General features: G+C 35.8%; 1 protein-coding gene across 1 annotated transcript in view; it reads left to right on the forward strand.

The window, feature by feature from the left end:
* Positions 1-20913, forward strand: part of LOC132700196 (serine/threonine-protein kinase S6KL) — a 70429-nt gene extending 49516 nt beyond the window's left edge. Inside the window, exons 7-8 of the mRNA XM_060667382.1 lie at positions 20446-20646; positions 20696-20913. Coding sequence (XP_060523365.1) covers positions 20446-20646; positions 20696-20806 — 312 coding nt within the window. The 3' untranslated portion in view covers positions 20807-20913. The remainder of the gene's footprint in view (positions 1-20445; positions 20647-20695) is intronic.

The following is a 20913-nucleotide window of genomic DNA, read 5'->3' on the forward strand; positions in this document are numbered from 1 at the left end:
AGAAGACAATGTTTTTTCGTGATACTGGAGCTGCATCTATGTCAGGCCGGGAAATTTTGACGCTAACCTCGTATATTCTTTCTTATTAGGTCCTGATCACTATTGTCTATACTATGGTTTTTATATGTAGACATTTTTTTTAAAGCTTCGTGCTGTACTGATAAAAGTTTCATGCACATTTTTCACAACCTGTTTTGCATCAAACGACAAACATAGTATAGTAAAAACGATTATTCAGCACTGCCGCGAATGGTCAACACTCAAGACATCAGAAAGGAAGAGAGACATACCTGACCCACCCAAGTTATACTTCGACCAGAAATATAGTGCTTTTAGAACCGACCCCGTGATTAACTTTACTCACTGTTTGTTACTTATAATAATAATGAAGTACCAGTCACTTAAAAAATCGTCACTATCACTACTATCACTAAATTTCGGTGCAGTGTTATATGCGCTTCCAACTCAGACTAAATCATCTCAATCAGGTTAGATATACAATGATGTTTTATTTTTAATAATTCCAGAAGTTTTTCCGTGTCGCTCTCTTCAAAATATAAATGATTTTCGTACAGAAATTGTTTCATTTCTTCATTATCTGAAGATGTATTTGGAATTTTTCAAATTTGGGCTGAATGATGCGAGGCATTATCCAACACAAAAACCGCGGTCATGTTTTTTATGACACGGTTATATAAATAAGTAGTTTACATTAAAAAAAAAAGTTTTTTGGCAATTTTCTTCACAAAAGCAGCAATTGGTATTACATTACAATATTTACAATTTTTATTTGCTTCTAAATAACTTTTCACAATGCGGCAGGAAGAGTAGATATATCTTTGTCAAAAAAATAAGTAAATAAGAACTAAAAGTTCAGATTTCAATGATGTTGAATTTCTAGGAAAAGGTTTGAACTTTAACTTACAGCACTCGAACATAGATAGATAGATAGATAATTAGACCGTTTGGGGATCGATTGTGAATTAGCAATTAAGGACATTAACGATTCTAATTTAAACAAACATATATTAGCGAATATATCTCTCAATTAATAGATAACAACAAACACCAAGAAATTTCTCAAATGTCAGTAGTAAATACTATCAAAAACAAATACTATCAAAAACAAATACAGAACACGAACGATTTAAAACAATTACATACATAGGAGAACCCAGTGAAAAAGTTTCAAAATATTTGTTAAAATGTGGTTTAAAAATAGCTTTCAGAACTAACAACACAATACGAAAATTTTTAAAAAACAAAATTTCAAAAATCAGGTGTCTACGGGTTGAAATTTGATTTGATTTATTGGAAGCCATGGAGATTAACAAAATGAGACATTCAAATGTATTGCTTAACGATCAATTAGATTTAAATACCTCACCATTATTAAACTTAAATTCTCACAACAACATTTTATTGTTATTTTTCGGTATATATAGTACCAGGTAGTTTGTAAATATTACATTTGATAAAGACACGGTGTTGTAAAAACAATTGTCATGTGAATATATAATTTCGTGAAAATCTGAACTTTTAGTTCTTATTTATTTTAAAAGCCACCTCAGTTCAATATCTGTAGTAGGCATGGAGGACAAAAGAAAAATACTTTATTTACGAATATTAATAATAACTAAACTTTATGTTATGTTTATATTATGAAATGTAATTAATAACATGCCAATTGAAGGTTGGAAAAATGCAGTACATAATAAAAATTGAGGACGTCGACTCTGATAGTGATACAGAGTTAGATTTAGACATTTATCATGAATTTATCGTTTATATTTAATGTAATTGTTTTTTCTTAGTGTAATTTCATAAGATTATACCCACTTAAATAAACAAAAAAAAATATGTTACTACCAAAACCTGATAAATTTAAATAGAAAATTGGGGCGTATTCAGAAGAGCCAGTTTTTATCAGGCCATAATGCGACTTTATAAAAACATGACGGGATTTAGCGAGAGAAAGTACTTATGATCTTTTTGTAGGTTATTTCGATAACAAAAAAAAAATAAAATAAAACCCATAAACATAATTATCTGGATAGGATTATTTATAAGTAAAAATTAGGACCACAGATTTTGAAAAATCTCGTCCAATCAGTCTCCTAAGCGCAAACGTAACCTCTATGTCATACACATTATTTTGTGCTTTAAAATCAACCAGGTGTTGCCCCGTGTAATGATTTATTAAATATCATTTAATCGACGGTACATATCGGTGGCGGTAAACTTGGCAACCGGATTAAATTTGCTTGGCCGCTTCGCCGCTGATAGGAGCGCGGTGGGTACCGTGACCTTCAACGGTCAATGCTTCCATCGGCAACAGTAGACTCGGCCTGCCACCGTCGCCGCACTTAAGCGGATAAAAGCGTTAGGAGACGATTTTTCGCAGGCCGCGATTCCATCTTCACATCTCGATTTACTTAGAAACAAAGCGATGAAATGTAGCACAGGTTTCTTTCAGTATTCCTTTTACAAACATTTTCAAATATCGACTGTCTCTTACATCGAATTGTCCTTTTGTTTTGACCGTGAATATTTATAATAAATTCCCTATCGGGCTGTAGGAGATAGCTACTCAAAGGAAATTCAAATGCACTCAAATTGCTAAGCATTTTCTATCTTGTGATTCCTTTTAACATTATTGTCCATATATTTGTTATTTGTAAAGTCTGTTCATAGATATAAGAAAGTGACTAACTGATACGAATTAAGGAAAGACCCGGGCAAGCTGTAAGAATGAAATATGGCCGAACATGTCCGTACTTTGCTTAGAATCGAATTATTTGGGGTTTTGTTGGAAAAGATACTAAACAATATACTATAACAATGTATTTATGTTTAAATCTAAAATAAAATTACAAATTATTTTTATTACCTACTTAAATCACTTAAAATTAAAGGAATGGAATGCTACAATACATAAGAATACGTAAATCCAAATAATACTTACGACTTTCATTGTTATTGTCCTCATCCATCACGTTTTTTTTTTTAAACTCATTAGCAATGCTGGCAATAATTCGTTTTAAATGAAAGTTTGCAATGTTCATTGCGGCGGTTTGTTAAAAATGCAACTATTACGGCAAGGCTATATTCATGTAGATACTTATCTCAAGGGTCATCGCAGCGCCGGATGTCACAATACATCGCTTCCTCAAAATTAATATTATATCGCAATTCTAATTGTCCTTCTAGGACGTACCCGAGCAGAATATAAGTGCTCGTGAAAAGAAAGTGATTTGTTCGTCAACCTTATGGTCTTAAATAACGCAAAAGATATCTTATTAAATGGGTTATTTCAAACAACTTTGTTTTTTATCCCAGACAATTCAAGTGACGTGTTTCTTTTTTCAAAGACTGCGCTTAAAAATTTGTTGAAATAAATAAGAATTAAAAGTTCAGATTTTGTTTGTTTGTTTCGACAAAACCTTAATTAATGTTGTTGTGAGAATTTAAGTTTAATAATGGAGAGGTATTTAAATCTAATTGTCTCATTTTGTTAATCTCGATGGCTTCCAATAAATTTATTTTTCTACTTTTTGTGGCTGTATGTAGAATATAAAAATTGTCGTCAAAAATGTGTTTTTCTGTGTTTAAGTGTTTGGCATAATTAGAATCTAGACTATTGTTTTTAAACGCTCTTTTATGTTCGTTAATGCGTTTCTTGAAGGATCTACCTGTTTCAAAATAAATAAGAATTAAAAGTTCAGATCAAACATTTGATAAAGACACGGTGTTGTCGAAACAATTGTCATTGGTATTGGGTATTGGTATTAAAGGGGGGCGCCCTCGCGGGCGTCCAAGCACTTAGGCCACCAGATGGGCCCGTTGTGCCCCCAGGCCGCTCTAGAGGGCGTCCAGAATGCCGCCCCTCCTGTAGAAGGTCAGCAACTCCTTTAGCCCAATACCGTGCACTGAGTCCGGATCGGTCAGGGCCGTTCCGAAGACTCCCAATCTTGCCCATGTTAAGGCAGGGCACTCGGTGAGCAGATGATACGGGGTCTCCTCCCCAAACAATCAGTTCAATCTACCTGTTCTACCGTATTAGGTTTCGGATAAATAGAGTTTTCTGTTGTCCGGATTTGTTTTTTATTTATAATTTTATCTATAATGGACGGATTGTAGCCGTTGTTCAGTGCAATTTGTTTAATGATATTAAGTTCTTTGTTGTCATTTTCTGTTGAGAGTGGCATATTAAGAAGTCTGTGTATAAAAGAGTGAAATGCAACCATTAAAAATTACATTAACTCATAAAATTCACTATCGAGATTGAACAGGATAATTCTATTAATTTTTTAGACTTAACTATTACGATAACGCAAAACAAATTAGATTTTTTCTAGGCTGAAATGCAAACAATTGTGATGTGAATATAAATAATTTCGTGAAAATCTGAACTTTTAGTCCTTTGAGAGCCGGAGTTTCGTTGCCGTCGGCAGGTAACTTCCATAATTGCGGGCAAAACCCAGCGCCATGAAGATGGAGACCGACTATACTGCATGCAACTTCTAAAGTGCTGTTTATCAAACATATTGCGTATTCTACTATTCAGCATAACGTATAGATGTCACGATAAATTAACGAACCGTTTGGGTGAATAACCCTGCTTACCAAAAATCTGCCGCGCACGTTATCAGCATCGAAGGTTCGATGGATGGATCCACATATCGGATAAACCGGTTTTTTATGGGATTTTTGTTTAATGTTAGTTATCGTTATAAGCGACATTGCGGCTCTTTACGATTAACTGTGCCATGTGTAAGACGCATATTTTTTTAAAGCTACCCTGTACAATTTTTGTACGTACGACGCAATACGTAACCGCTTGTGAGCCAGAAATAAGAATATGTGACAATTTATGTTTACATCTTGTGATTAAATGCCTGTACGCAGAAGCTTTTAGTCTTGGCATTTTTTTTAATGTGCAGGGAGAGCCGCATACTTGAAGATATAGCCCGTAAAGACAGCTAAAACTTTTATCTATTGTACAGGGTGTTCGCGAAATTCCATTTTCCAAAAACCATTTTTTCTCTTGGAAAAATTCATGGTCTAGGAAACGTCGGAGATCCAGGGCTATAACCTCTAACGAAATTTTGTGAATTATATACAGGGTGTATTGTTTTCGGGCATAAATTCTAACAAATCCTAAAAATGTCCGTTTTCGTGGGTAAATCCTTGGACGTGAATGAAAAATGTCAGAAGATGGGACAATTTGGTTTCTACAATACCGTAAACTGGATCGAGAGCTACGACTTTCTGATTTACTATTATACAGGGTAACTCGCTATTGCTGGTAGAAATTTTTATATTTACCAAAGTTTGCGTAATTTTGAATCTCGGCGACCGTGAAAGTCAATTTATACAGGGTGAATGCACAATGCTATTACGTCGATTTTACGAAGGTTCCATAATGGTACGCAGGACCACGATAGAAAAACAATGGGTCCCTTTTTTCACCAGAAACGACGATTTTTCGAAAGCAATCTCGTTTATATACTACCGTTTGTAATTTTGGATTGCGTCTTTTTTTGACAATTTTTTTTTGATTGTTTCAACAGGAAAAACGTTATTTCTGAATTCGGAAATAGGTTTTCCCCGTTAAAAACCTCCAAATGCGACCATCTTGTGCATTCCGCACTTCTAAAACACAGGTTCATGTTTTAAACATTAACCGATGCGTATTAAATTGGCCAGCATCCGCGGATCTATACGTCGGGCGAACAAAAAAATCAACGCGACCGAAACGGAATATAAAATACTTTGTAAGAGCGCCGCGTGTCAGTCAGAAAGTCCAAAGAAAGCAAAATATTGCCCGGACAGCCTGAGAAGAAGACGAAGAAGAAGCAGTTTCGAGTGGGAACATCCTTTTCGAACTCTATTTATATCTGACTCGACTGCTTGTTCGAAATGTTCGTACTTATCGTCATGTAAATACGGCAAGACAGGACCCTTTTATCATTTCTGATAACTGGCTAACAGAAAAGTTGTTATTGCCTAGAAGGCACTACGATTTATATCGGTTACATTCAACAAATGATCGATACGATTGATTTAAAGGGAAATAAAGAAGGATGCGTGCTTGTGACGTTTTGCTATCGATAGAACTGCATTAAAATTTCTTCTTTTTACATAATCGGCTGCCTGTATTTCAGTGTATAATAATAACTTCTGAGCAAATCTATTGGGTTGTTCGGAAAGTCATTTCGTTTTTTTTGGGGAACATGAAAGACAGTTTTCGTATAATGAATAAATATTTTATTAAATTATATATTGGCCGTTCTGGTCCAACACCTTTTGCCATCTTTCTGGCAGTAACATAATTCCCCTCTCATAAAAGTTTTGGTCCTTGCTGGTAAAAAACTGGTTCAGGTGGTTTTTGACATCTTCATTTGAGGTAAAGGTTTTGCCATCCAAAAAATGTTGGAGGGACCGGAACAAATAGTAGCCGGAAGGCGCCAGATCTGGAGAATATGGTCGATGTTGCAGTACGTCCCATTCAAGCTGTAAAAGTTTTTGGCGAGTGACCAAACTTGTGTGAGGTCTCGCATTATCCTGGTGGAACACTACACCCTTCCTGTTGATTAATTCGGGCCTCTTCTCTTTAAGTGAATCATTCAATTTGTCCAGTTGATGACAATAGACTTCTGAATTAATCGAAATCGAAATCGAAAAACGATTCCTTTGACATCCCACCAAACGGAGAGCATCACCTTTTTTTGGTGAATGTTGGCTTTTGACACGCTTTGAGCCGGTTCATCTTTTCTGCTCCATGACCGCTTGCGTTTAACATTGTTGTATACAACCCATTTTTCGTCCCCAGTAATAATCCGCTTCAAAAATGGATCATTTTCTTGACGTTTGAGGAGCGGATCACACACGTCAACGCGACGACACAAATTTCGCTCGGTAAGGACATGGGGCACCCACACATCGAGCTTCGAGGTTAAGCCCATGCCTTTCAAATGGCCATAAACAGTCGAATTCGACAAATTTAATCTCTCACCGATCTCTCGTGTGGTCATTCGCCGATTTGCATCAACTAATGCCTTTATCGCATCTTTGTCAGCTTCGACCGGCCTTCCAGACCGTGGTGCATCTTCGACATCAAAATTGCCGGATCGAAATTTTGCAAACCAGTTCTGGCACTGGCGTACTGTTAACACGCCTTCTCCATACACATCCGTCAATTTTTTTCTCGCTTGGACAGCATTTTTACCTTTTCTGAAGTAAAAAAGTAAAATATGACGAAAATGCTGCTTATTGCTCTCCATATTTAAAAGGGCACCAACCAAAAACTACTGCGTAGAATTAATAGAACTTTTTCACACACAAGCCTTGCAATATCAGCTCTCAAGACATATAATGGTTATGCGGCTTAAGTGTGAAGTTGGTTTCGAAAAAACGTAATTAAGTCCTCTGACGGGAAAAAACGAAATGACTTTCCGAACAACCTTATAGTTTCACTTATTATACGAGTGTGACTAGAAATAGTGTGATAGTAATGTTTCTCTTTATGGTTTTTATTGTTGTCAAAAAAGCCAAAGTTTATCAGTTATTGTCATAAGTTGAAGTATCAAGTTTCAAGTTGCAAGTAGCGCGAATCAGCTTATTTTTTCCAAAATAAGCCGATTCGCGGTTTCTTGTCTTAGAAGGACGCATTGTTTTTCTATCGTGTTCCTCCTTTGTTAAATATTAAAATTCGTACAAATAATGACGTTGTCGAATGATATTTTTTGAAATATCTGGCGCGCCCTGTATAATTGACGAAACTTGAAACTCTCTCTCGACATAGTTTACTTTACTGTTCAAATCAAATTATCCCATTTTTAGACACATCCTGTATATAATTCAAACAATGAGCTATTATCTTGATTCGGGTTTAAAGGCCGTCGTCGGTTGGAATTACTTCCTAACGTTTCGCTAGCACGAGTGGCGGGCTTCTTCAGAGGTCCTTCCATCTCCGACGTTGGACGTAGACCATTTCATTCTGGGTCTTAGATGTTTCCGGTCTTTCTATTTCAGTGTCATAACTGGTCGGATGAAACTTTTTTATTTGTTTCATTTGTTAATTCACTTCAATATCTTCATTTTCGTGTACAAATACCGTTAAAAAACAACGTTTCTACTTAACAAAGTATCAAGTTAAATTTAAGACATTTTTTGTCTGTATGGTTAACCAATGTGCCGAGTTTGAATAAATTTTAATGAGCCAATCTTCAGTTATTGAATTAAATATGATGCACATTAAAAAAACAAGACAAACATTTTTCCTAGAAATACGAGTTCCGGGAGGCTGATGAAAAAAATTAGAAATTAGAAACAAATAAATAAAAGTCAGATAACGGACGCAGACCAAGTCAGATGGTCGACGAAGACAAACCATTATGGTTTCTCGTAATACAACGATAAATAATATATATATATATATATATATATATATATATATATATATATATATATATGTATATATATATATATATATATATATATATATATATATATATATATATATATATATATATATATATACATATATCTATATATATATATATATATATATATATATATATATATATATATATATATATATATATATATATATATATATATATATATATATATATATATATATATATATATATATATATATATATATATATATATATATATATATATATATATATATATATATATATATAGTGTTCGAAGTGTTTTCGGAGCGCGAGCATTGAAGATGCCAAGTGAGATTTTGGCGAAACGTCTGCAGGATTCCAGTCGGATGCAAGATTTGCAGGATTCCAGTCGGAGTTCAACGAGCGAACGGATGATATCCCGGAATATAGTGTCATCATATATATATATATATATATATATATATATATATATATATATATATATATATATATATATATATATATATATATATATATATATATATATATATATATATATATATATATATATATATATATATATATATATATATATATATATATATACAAGGAAGCTAAAAACAATGTTTATTTGACTCTCATTGAACGTGGTGCCAGCGAGCGAGCATCTTTAGGAGAAACGGCCAGATTGACGAAAATTCCAAAATCAACTGTACGGAAGATTGTGAATAATCTCATTTCAGCGAAGAAAAAAAGAAGCGATGCTGACATTTTCTCGAGTGTAGATGAAAGTGATCAAGATACAATACGGCGTAAAATTTACCAGTTATACGAGGACCAAAGCGTGCCTACATTAGATATCTTAATCAGGAGGCTTGAAAAAGATGAAACGGGTGTTAAATGTGGCAGAACTACCTTATGGAAGTGTATTCAACACATGGGTTTTAGATTTAAAAGAATTGACAAAAGGCAAGTTTTTATGGAATCTTTTAGAATTCGGAAATGGCGACTGGAATATCTAGAGAAAATTAAGATTTACAGAGAACAGCAAAGGCCAATTATTTACTTGGATGAAACTTGGTTCGACACTTACGATACCCCGGAAATGGGCTGGATTGACTCAACTGATAAGTGTAAAACCAACGCGCCATCAAAAAGAGATAAAAGAATAACTATTTTGCATGCGGGCTCTAAAGATGGTTGGATTCTAAATGGACTTTCTCTGTCTGCGAAAAATATTAAAGACTCTGGATTACCATGAAGACACCACCGCTGATTTATTTGAAAGTTGGTTTAAAAACAAACTAGTTCCAAACATTCCTCCTAATAACGTAATCGTAATGGACAATGCAAGTTATCACAGTAGACAGTTGACTAAAACCCCATCCTCATGTGACACAAAAGCAACAACCCAAAACTACATGTATAATAACATTTATTTTCACGAAAATTATATCAAAAAGCAATTAATTGAGGTTTTCGAAAGCTTGAACCTACAATCTAGGGCATACCTTACCACTGTATATTTAATCCCATTGAACATGTTTGACACCAACTGAAATCTGCCATTCGACGTAACAATGTTTTTCCCCGTGTTAACTCCAATGTCCTCAAACTTATAGGAACCGAAGTTTTTAACATCCCTCCACAAAGTTGGGCAAATTCTGTTAAACATATAGAAAAGGCAGAACGATCGTATATCCATGTTGCAAATAATATAGAACAAATAATTAGAACAGACGATGATAGCCGTAGTGATACTGATATGTTATGTGAATAATTTTAAGTAATTTAAGTAGGTGATAAAAATAATTTGTAAATTTTTATAGATTTAAACATAAATATATAGTATCTTTACTAACAAAGCCCCAAATAATTAATTTCTAAGCAAAGTACGGACCTGTTCGGCCATATTTCATTCTTACAGCTTTTTCCTTAATTCGTATCAGTTAGACACTTTCATATATCTATGAACAGACTTTTTTAACTTGTCCTTCTTTATTATTCGGAGCGATATTTTGTCTTTTGTTTCATGTTAAGCTAGTCTTTGTCTATCCGCTGATTTAATCTTTGTTATTTGAATAATACTTGACCCAAAACAAATTAATTTTTAAATAAAGGTAAAATAAAAATTATGATCATATAAAAAATATCTCTCCTAAGGAACAAAAAACATATACTCAAGACAATGTCGGCTTAAAGTAAAAATGGCGAATTCTCAATATGTTCAGTTCCTTTCAACGAAATGGAATACCTAAACAAAAATCCATGTTTTTATTGTAAACCTTCCTCTATTGGAAGTTTTGGAAATATTCGCCATTGACCTTTTGCAATTTTGCAATCATATTTAATTCAAATCGGTCAAAGTTTTTCTATAAAATAAAAATGCGTCCTCCTATTAAGCATTAACCGCAACCGTATTTTTTTTTTTACTATACGTCGCGTTTTAGACATACGAGCGGAAAATTTTTCACGTCGTTTTGGAATTCCACATGGCGCCCGGAGATTTCTTTGCGACGCCATCGCATCCGCGCTAATGATGGTAATCTGCGCGGTGTCCAACGACACGCTCGGATGGCCCCAAGCTTTCGTTACGATCCATTAAAAACCTGTATACAATTCTAGCGGATTCCGATGAACCGTTTCAACTACTTTTGCGCGTTTTATAATCTCGAAACTCGCGTGTGTGTGTGTGTGTGTGTGTGTGGGTCAATGCTTTCACGAGGACGCATTAAAAAAACCTATAATAACAATAATAAAAGTATAAAAGTACAAAAGTACTCAAAACAAAAGTCTATAACAGCGGAACAATTATAAAAGAAAAATCAGATTAAAATTTCAGACAATACGTAAGTTCTAATTAATCTTTTAAAAGCCTACTAAAAAACCTACATTTAAAATGGTATTCAACATATGTGTAGTTTTACATCGATTGACTAGGATGAAATCGGTACGGTTACAAATAAATCAGCGGAGTTGTCTTCATGGTAATCCAGAGTCTTTAATGTTTTTCGCAGATAGAAAGTCCATTTGGAATCCAATCATCTTTAGAGTCAGCATGCAAAATAGTTATTCTTTTACCTCTTTTTGATGGCGCGTTTGCTTTACACTTATCAGTTGAGTCAACCCAACCCTTTTTCAGGGTATCATAAGTGTCGAACCAGGTTTCATCCAAGTAAATAATGCGCCTTTGTTGTTCTCTGTAAATTCTATTTTTTTTTCTAGGTATTCCAGTCGCCATTTCCGAATTCTAAAAGATTCCATTAAAACTTGCCTTTTGTCAATTTTTTTTAATTATAAAATCCATGTGTTGCCACATTTAACACCGGTTTCATCTTTTTCAAGCCTCCTAATTAAGATATCTAATGTAGGCACGCTGTGTTCCTCGTATAACTGGTAAATTTTACGCCGTATTATATCTTGATCACTTTCATCTACTTTTTTCCTCGCTGAAATGGGATTATTCACAATTTTCCATACAGTTGATGTTGGAATTTTCGTCAATGTGGCCATTTCTTCCAAAGATGCTTACTTGCTGGCACCACGTTCAATGAGAGTCAAATAAACATTGTTAATAACTTCCTTAGTCTCAATAGAATAGTGTTTTCTACATTTGGGCGGGAGCATCTCCCGATATACACTAGACTCGCACATATTTTGCATAATTCGCACACGATTCAACACACGCTGTATTACATGCGAAATAAGAATGATTACTAATAAACTTAAACTAAGTAGTATACCAAACCAAAGAATATTAAACCCAGGTAGGTATAAAATTATTTTCTATTACGGATCACAATTTTACCTGAATTTAAATTCCGAAACTTTAGGTAATAATCTTGTTGCATTGTATGTTATTGACCACCCTTGCATAATCCCATTCAAAAGCAATTGGTCACTTTCTTATATCTATGAACAGACCATAACTGGATGGCTTCGCCATGTTCGGGAAAATAAATATCAAGCGAGGCATATTCCAGGGAGGCGCACTCAGCCCCCAGTGGTTCTGTTTCGCCCTGAAACCGTTAACAAGCCTACTCAAGCAAGGGTCATAATCTGAAAAGAAACGGCATAGAACTGAGCCATATGTGGTACATGGACGACCTGAAACTGTTCGCTAACAAAAAAGAAGACCTGGATATACTGCTAGACTGTGTTGAATAAAGTTGGTCTAGACAAAGGGCAACTGGGTAGAGCACACAGGATACGAAGCGGACCAGTGGCAAGGGACGATCTCTGGCATGGAGCGGGATGAAAAGTACAAGTACTTCGGATACCTACAAGCACGAAGTATAGAGCACAAAACCGCAAAGAAGGCGGCAACTGACACGTATTTTAAAAGGCTCAGGAACATCTTAAAATCGGAGCTGTCAACAAGAAACGTAACAAGAGCAGTAAATGCGTATGTGACGCCGGTGGTGACGTACACATTTGGGATTTTAAACTGGACAGATACAGAATTAAACGAAATCAACATCCAAACCAGAAAAGAGTTTTGCAAACACTCTCGTAGCGCTATTGAAAGATTTCATCTCCCCAAGAAGTTCGGGGGGGAGAGGAGTCCCATGTGTCTACACTACAAACAGGTGGAAAACCTGAGGAAGTACTTTCTGGACAAGGCTAAGGTCAGTTTGGACAGCCTTACACCGCGGCGACTGAGAGACCAAAACTACGCTGCGTCCGTAGAGGTTACAAATCCAGAACAATCCAAAGAACAATGGAAAAGAAAACCCCTCCATGGTCGGTATCTGACAACACTGCAGAAAATCGATCAAAACTGCTACTGTTCTGTGACGATATTAAGATGTCATTTGTCAACAAAAACCGACGAATCCCTCTTTGCTAGAGTCCCTACTCATGAAACAGTATTTCAGATATATTAAAATCCGAGAACCTGGAACCTAGTCTTTAGAATAAATTACCCACCGATCTAGAGTGCGGGAAGCGACACTTTACCGCGTCAGTTTCATTTCCCACCGATCCGAGGCACTTCGGACATTTTCGGGATTTTACCGCGCGGGTTTGGGAGCGATCGGATGTTTTCGACGATATTTCCCACGCTTTTGACGTTTCGACGTTTGTCAATTCTGACAGTCACGTCAGTGAATGTATTCGTGTTGTTTTGCGAAAATGTTTCCAAAAACTAACGGTCGTAGAAAAAGTATAGTATGCAACACGGTCGGTAAACTTTTTAAGTCACTCGTTTATTTAAAACTTGTTCCGCTCGTGTCAAATAAACTCGTGAGTCAAATGCCGTTTACCGCACTTGTTGCATAATATACTATTTTAATAATACAATTTTCAATATTTATTCTTAGATCTTTTTTGAATAATTAAATTCAGTAGGTATAATTTTAGACATATTCCTATATGCACAAGGAAAATTTCAGTAAGATATTGTAACTATCATTTTTGTGTATTGGAACTACTTCGCCCGTTCTTAACTGCTGCGGTTTTATAATATAGGTTAAGTTATTTCTGATTAAACAATTTTGGAATGCTATCACTACGCGAACACTTCTTGTTTTTGACTAAAAACTTGACCTAAACAACTGGTTGACCCTCGTGAGCGTGTCGCCCTGTAGATGGCGATATATTCGAGATGTCCTTCTAGTTTTAATGCCGTACCCGTACGATCGGAGATAGAACCAGTTACAATTTGGACACTAATTAAATATTGATTAACAATTCGCGTTTAACAGTTGATCGGGTTCATTGTTGTTGAGTTTATCACGATCTCGACACAAACGGTTGGTTTTCTAGTTCGTTGGTGTTCCCGGAAGAATTTTGTTTACTTACCAGCGCTAACCGGTTGACCGGCTTCATAAAAAAATAACGTCGGTCCATTTGAGATGCTAAACAAAGTTAAATGCAAAGAGTGTTTGTTGTTTTAAATGGAATGTTATGAATATTTTTCAAAATTGAAATTGTTCGCTTGATTTTGAGAAAAATTAACTTTTCCATTTTTCCGCGGTCTTTGGGAACAATAAGAGTCGTCGGGGCTAAGTCTGGAGAGTACGGAGGTTGCGACATCAATTCAAACCTCAATTAGATTTTTGACCCTTTGCGCTCGTATATACGAGGGCCGTGCCAAAGTTTCCCGGCCTGAATATGAAAGAAACAAAGTAGAGTAAAATTTTTTTATTATTTTTCAGTATAATCCCCCTTAACTTCAACACACTTATTACATCTCTTTATTAACAACTCAATCCCTTTAAAAAAAAATTCTTTTGGTTCGTCTGCAAAGTGAGCTAAAACAGCCTCTTATAACTCAACTTCGTCGTTAAGCCGCCGTCCACGTAAGTCCTTTTTCTGGACTATAGGGGGGATGAATGATATATCTGTTGGAACCCACACTCTATGACATTTTTTTCAATATTTTATTATTATCATAATCACTACCATTATTATTAAGTAAATTCATACACAATAAAAAAAATTTACATCCTATAATGTTGTAGTGTATGGTGCCGCTCGAAGCAGTCACTAATGTGTAGTCAAGGTTTACGGGTGCAGGTGTCACAAATATACCTAGTTTCCCGCCCGCACAGTCTTTTTTCTTTCCATCATTTTGGCGCAAAATATCTAATTTACTGTTTAGTCGCTCCTCTGTATCTACGGAAGCTGGATGATCTGCCAGAAATTTTGGGCCCCTGCCGAAAGCTTTTTGTCATCTCTTCAGCCAATTCCCGAACAAACTTTAGATGGGTCATTGGTTTTTTCTTTTGGCCCCATTGTGAAATTTTATATAATAAATTAGCATTGACACCGTCCCCAGAAAAATAACTTTCGCCACCATTTTCTGCGCGGTCGACACCTCTCATAAATTTATTGTAATTGAGCGCTACATTCGGCTTATTTACAACCTGTAAGTTACCTCCACGTGCTCTTCTATTGGTAGGTATAAATTTGCGTTGATTTGAATAGTGCCTGTCAAATGAACATTCAGTTTTAACAATTCTTCTGCAAGTGGCAAACTCGTATAGTATCTTTTGCCTAATAATTTTTACACAGATGTAACACTATCCTTGTGCTTACAGGTAAATCAGGTAAGGTCTGTTCATAGATATAACAAAGTGACCAATTGCTTTTGAATGGGATTATCCAAGGATGCTCATTAACATACAATGCAACAAGATTATTACCTAAAGTTTCGGAATTTGGTTGTTCGGAAAGTCATTTCGTTTTTTTTTGGGGAACATGAAAGACAGTTTTCGTATAATGAATAAATATTTTATTAAATTATATATTGGCCATTCTGGTTCAACACCTTTTGCCATCTTTCTGGCAGTAACACATTTCCCCTCTCATAAAAGTTTTGGTCCTTGCTGGCAAAAAACTGGTTCAGGTGGTTTTTGACATCTTCATTTGAGGTAAAGGTTTTGCCATCCAAAAAATTTTGCAGGGACCGGAACAAATAGTAGTCGGAAGGCGCCAGATCTGGAGAATATGGTGGATGTTGCAGTACGTCCCATTCAAGCTGTAAAAGTTTTTGGCGAGTGACCAAACTTGTGTGAGGTCTCGCATTATCCTAGTGGAACACTACACCCTTCCTGTTGATTAATTCGGGCCCCTTCTCTTTAAGTGAATCATTCAATTTGTCCAGTTGATGACAATAGACTTCTGAATTAATCGTTGTATTGTCCGGCAAAAGCTCAAAAAAAACAATTCCTTTGACATCCCACCAAACGGAGAGCATCACCTTTTTTTGGTGAATGCTTTTGACATGCTTTGAGCCGGTTCATCTTTTCTGCTCCATGACCTCTTGCATTTAACATTGTTGTATACAACCCATTTTTCGTCGCCAGTAATAATCCGCTTCAAAAATGGATCATTTTCTTGACGTTTGAGGAGCGAATCACACACGTCAACGCGACGACACAAATTTCGCTCCGTAAGGACATGGGGCACCCACATATCGAGCTTCGAGGTTAAGCACATGCCTTTCAAATGGCCATAAACAGTCGAATTCGACAAATTTAATCTCTCACCGATCTCTCGTGTGGTTATTCGCCGATTTGCATCAACTAATGCCTTTATCGCATCTTTGTCAGCTTCGACCGGCCTTCCAGACCGTGGTGCATCTTCGACATCAAAATTGCCGGATCGAAATTTTGCAAACCAATTCTGGCACTGGCGTACTGTTAACACGCCTTCTCCATACACATCCGTGAATTTTTTTCTCGCTTGGACAGCATTTTTACCTTTTCTGAAGTAAAAAAGTAAAATATGACGAAAATGCTGCTTATTGCTCTCCATATTTAAAAGGGCTCCAAGAATTAATAGAACTTTTTCACACACAAGCCTTGCAATATCAGCTCTCAAGACATATAATGGTTATGCGGCTTAAGTGTGAAGTTGGTTTCGAAAAAACGTAATTAAGTCCTCTGACGGGAAAAAACGAAATGACTTTCCGAACAACCTTATAAATTCAGGTAAAATTGTGGTCCGTAATAGAAAATAATTTTATACCTACCTATGTTTAATATTCTTTGGTTTGGTATATTACTTAGTTTAAGTTTATTAGTAATTAATTAATACAGCGTGTGTTGAATCGTGTGCGAATTATGCAAAATATGTGCGAGTCTAGTGTATCTCACGAGATGCTCCCGCCCAAATGTAGAAAACACTAAGGAAGTTATAAACAATATTTATTTGACTCTCATTGAACGTGATTCCAGCAAGCAAGCATCTTTAGAAGAAACGGCCACATTGACGAAAATTCCAACATCAAAAATTAGGATTTATAGATAACAACAAAGGCCAATTATTTACTTAGACGAAACCTGTTTCGACATTTATGATACCCCGGAAAAGGGTTGGGTTGACTCAACTGATAAGTGTAAAACAGACGCGCCATCAAAAATAGGTAAAAGAATAACTATTTTGCATGCTGGCTCTAAAGATGGTTGGATTCCAAATGGATTTTCTCTATCTGCGGAAAAGATTAAAGATTCTTCTCTGGATTACCACAAAGCCACCACCGCTGATTTATTTGAAACTTGGTTTAAAAACAAACTAGTTCCAAACATTCATCCTAGAAAAAGCAGAACAATCGTATATCCATATTGCAAATTATAGAACAAATAATAATTAGAACAGGCGATGATAGCGATAGTGATACTGATAATATTATGTGAATTATTTTAAGTAAAGTCACTTTACTTTCTGAAAACACCTCGTATAATAACTTTGCCGATAAAATTGTTTTAGCCTTCTTTGGAGTTGAATATCGCGATATGCATTTTTGCTACGGAAGAGCGCAGATAAAAATGCAGATCAAGCAATAGAAATATTTCATCAACATGCACAGAGAAGAAAAAATAATTCAGAATGTGGAAGAATTGGTTGTTTTACAGTTTGGGAAGTTTTGCGTTGAATTAGAAGTGGCGAGAATGAAAATGTCGATTTGTGGCTACACGATAACACTTACCGACTTAAAACAAGAGCAACAATTTCAGAAGATTTGTGATTCTGTTCTATTTTGCAATGTCAGATTTCTGAAACACGTTTGTTTTGTACTTTGGACTTTGGTTGAGAATTAACACCCTGTATGTTAATCCGGCGGAACTTTTAAAAAAGTAAACGTATTTTACGGCACATTAATGAACACTAAATTGTAGTTGTACGGAAGTTATGCGAAAGAACCGCCAATGAACACCACGACTTCGTAAAAATGGCAGCCGTATGCTCGTTCGTATACTAGAATACGCTGCGACATAAAACCTAACAGTATCTGCGCTAATCGCTTGCTTAATGGTTAACAGCTTAGCAAAACTTAATGCCTTTGTATATGGTTCCGTAAACCAATTGACAGAGTTTGACCCGAGGCGTCGTGCATTCAAGATAAGTTCAATCCGATCAGTTTCTTGTCCACTTGGGAAACAGCAAGCAGTAGCTTTTCTAAGTTTTTAAATTTGATATACTTCAACCAGAAGTATAGTGCTTTTACAACCGATCCCGTGATTAACTTTGGCCCTTATAGAACATACTGCCGAGCAAACCCTAACCAGGACCGTCTTAGCAAGCAGGATAAGTATCAATCTTTTTCGTTATTAGTACAAAATTTCATTACATTTGTTACATCGTTGTTAATATATAATATATTAAATATAATTATAATAGAGTATCATTTTTCATTTTAGCTAGGTACAGTGTTATTTCTTCTTATATGCGCTTTCAACTCAGACCAAATCATTTCTAACCCTTTGAACTCTCCAGTGAAAACAGCCTCGTAGGGTCAAAACTCTAGAATCAGCTACATAAATACGTACTTATTGGAAGGATCACAGTCAAATACCCCCGTAGGATATACTGCAACGTAGATTAAACTCTTAAGGACAAAGAACAATGACTGGCTCACAAGACAAAAATGCTTTTTATAAAACTTATGGGTTCCTCCTGCGTCGGTTTGGTTGACTCGAATTTGCTAACGTTTCGCCAATCATCCGGATAACTTCTTCAGAGCATGTCCGGCTTCGCGATGCTGAGTCTTAAGGCTCTCTCATGTATTTAGACAGAGAAGAAGCCTAAATGACAGATTTAAAATAGATGACGTAGGATATTTTTCAATTTAACAATACGATCCGTCTGTGAGAATATCTTGAATCGTTTCCTGATATTAATTTGTGTTCACGCCCGCCGTAGCATTTCCTTGATCTGCTTTTAGGATTACGGTGTCAGAATTAGATTTTAGCGATGCAGATTAAACATCTGTCGGATTAAGGTACTGTAAAATGCTTAAAACGTCAATGCAATAAGTGCATCATGTTTTTGGCACAGCCCACAATTCGTTATTAGTTGCGACGTTTGTTTAGCGCGCACTGTATATTGTCGCTGCACGTGTTTTTTCTCTAGTTATATAACTGTCGCGGTGCATATGGCGTCACTATTTCATTTTTAGTTGGCTCTGGTTGTTATTTGATCTCGTTTATATCGGCGACCTTGCAGATTGACTTCGTAATTCGGTTGTAAGTTTGCGATTAATGAGTGGTTATATTGACTTATTATTTCGAAGAAATTTTATATAGGACAATTAAAAATCATCCATTTCAAATTTTTTGTTTTTTTAGGGCAAGAAAAATAGTTTTTTTGCTGAAAAGCTTTTATTTAAGCACTTAAGACTGGTTATTACAAAAATAAAACGTTTTAATTATCTCACAGTTTTAAAATTGAACAAGGAGCTCAAGAAACCTATCAATAACAGAAACAGAATTTTTTTTAGTATTCTTCATTCTTCATTCATTTTCAAACTTGCTTCTGTTATAATTTAGGTTTCTTGGCTATGCACGCGGTCTTCGTTTTGAATTTGCTCACTGCGAATTGGCCTTCAACAGTCATCTGTTTCCCAGCTTCAAACTTCAAGCTCAAGCAATGTCCAAAACTAACCACATGTTTTCTTTACACTTTGTCATCGCTGCTAAGGACACTTGGATAACTTACCGACCCATTGGAATAGAAAGTTTTGTTTTCGTCCATCTTTGGTTTTTGAGCAGCCTGTGTACAATTTTCTTCTCTCTTGTATTTAAATCTGTGTTGGTGGAATATTCAGTAGTAGTTCTTTCAGTAATGCACAAACACGCTAGTCTTTTTCCACACATCCTTCTAAAGTGTTGGTTGCTCGTTCTTTTGCAGTGGGTCGTCATTGGAACTTTAACCCCTTCTAGCCCTCTCGTAATAGAATTTGCTGGATCTCTGTCTCTGGTGTGACATTCTGCCTACTGTTAGTAGTCATAGAACCCTTACCTGTTATATAATTTCCTATTCTCTGGTGATTTCAATGCTTGAAATTGGTTAATAGCTAATGGTAGCGGTTGCTGTAGGGAAGTGGGCTTGCGTAAGCTTTTTCAGGTTTTCTTGGGCTGTTTTTGGGTAGTTGTTGTCCTCCTTTTAGAGGATTTCGTTTACCTTCTCTGTTTTTTATACTCTGTTAGCTTTGACTTTGTTAAACAACCTTGTCACTGTTTCCTTTTTGATTCTCGGACATTTCAGCCTTGGTTTGTTTTGGTTAGTGAAAAAATGTTTTTTTTTCCAGTTTCCTTCATACGAGCATCAAGGTATCGAGTCAAACGACCAAGTGTCCTTGCCGGACGATGTCGAGCTGGAGGCAGAGAGTAGAGATCTGTTGCGGCGGCTTCTGGAGCCGGTTCCGAATCAAAGATTTCGATCCGTGAGAGCTCTGTCAACGATCGCGTTTTACAAGGGATTCAAATTCGACGAAGTCATGGAGAAAAAGGTATTTTAAGTAATTTTCGGGAAAAAACGATCAGCGTTCGCTTTTATAGACGCGGCCGCGGGACCTTCTGGAGGAACATTTCGGGAAGAATTTTAACGAAAAAAGGCCGCCAATAGAAGACGCTCCTTTCAAAGATTTCGACGAGAATTTTTTTGAATAGTAATTTTATAAATTTTATAATCTAATTAGGATATTTTTTTTTTTCTTCTTCTTTTTGGCACTACAACTCTGGGTGAGTCTTGGCCGCATACACTATTGTCCTCCAGC

The sequence above is a fragment of the Cylas formicarius genome, unplaced genomic scaffold, assembly GCF_029955315.1.
Source record: "Cylas formicarius isolate icCylForm1 unplaced genomic scaffold, icCylForm1.1 PGA_scaffold_3__17_contigs__length_32017465, whole genome shotgun sequence".
Taxonomy (NCBI): Eukaryota; Metazoa; Arthropoda; class Insecta; order Coleoptera; family Brentidae; genus Cylas; species Cylas formicarius.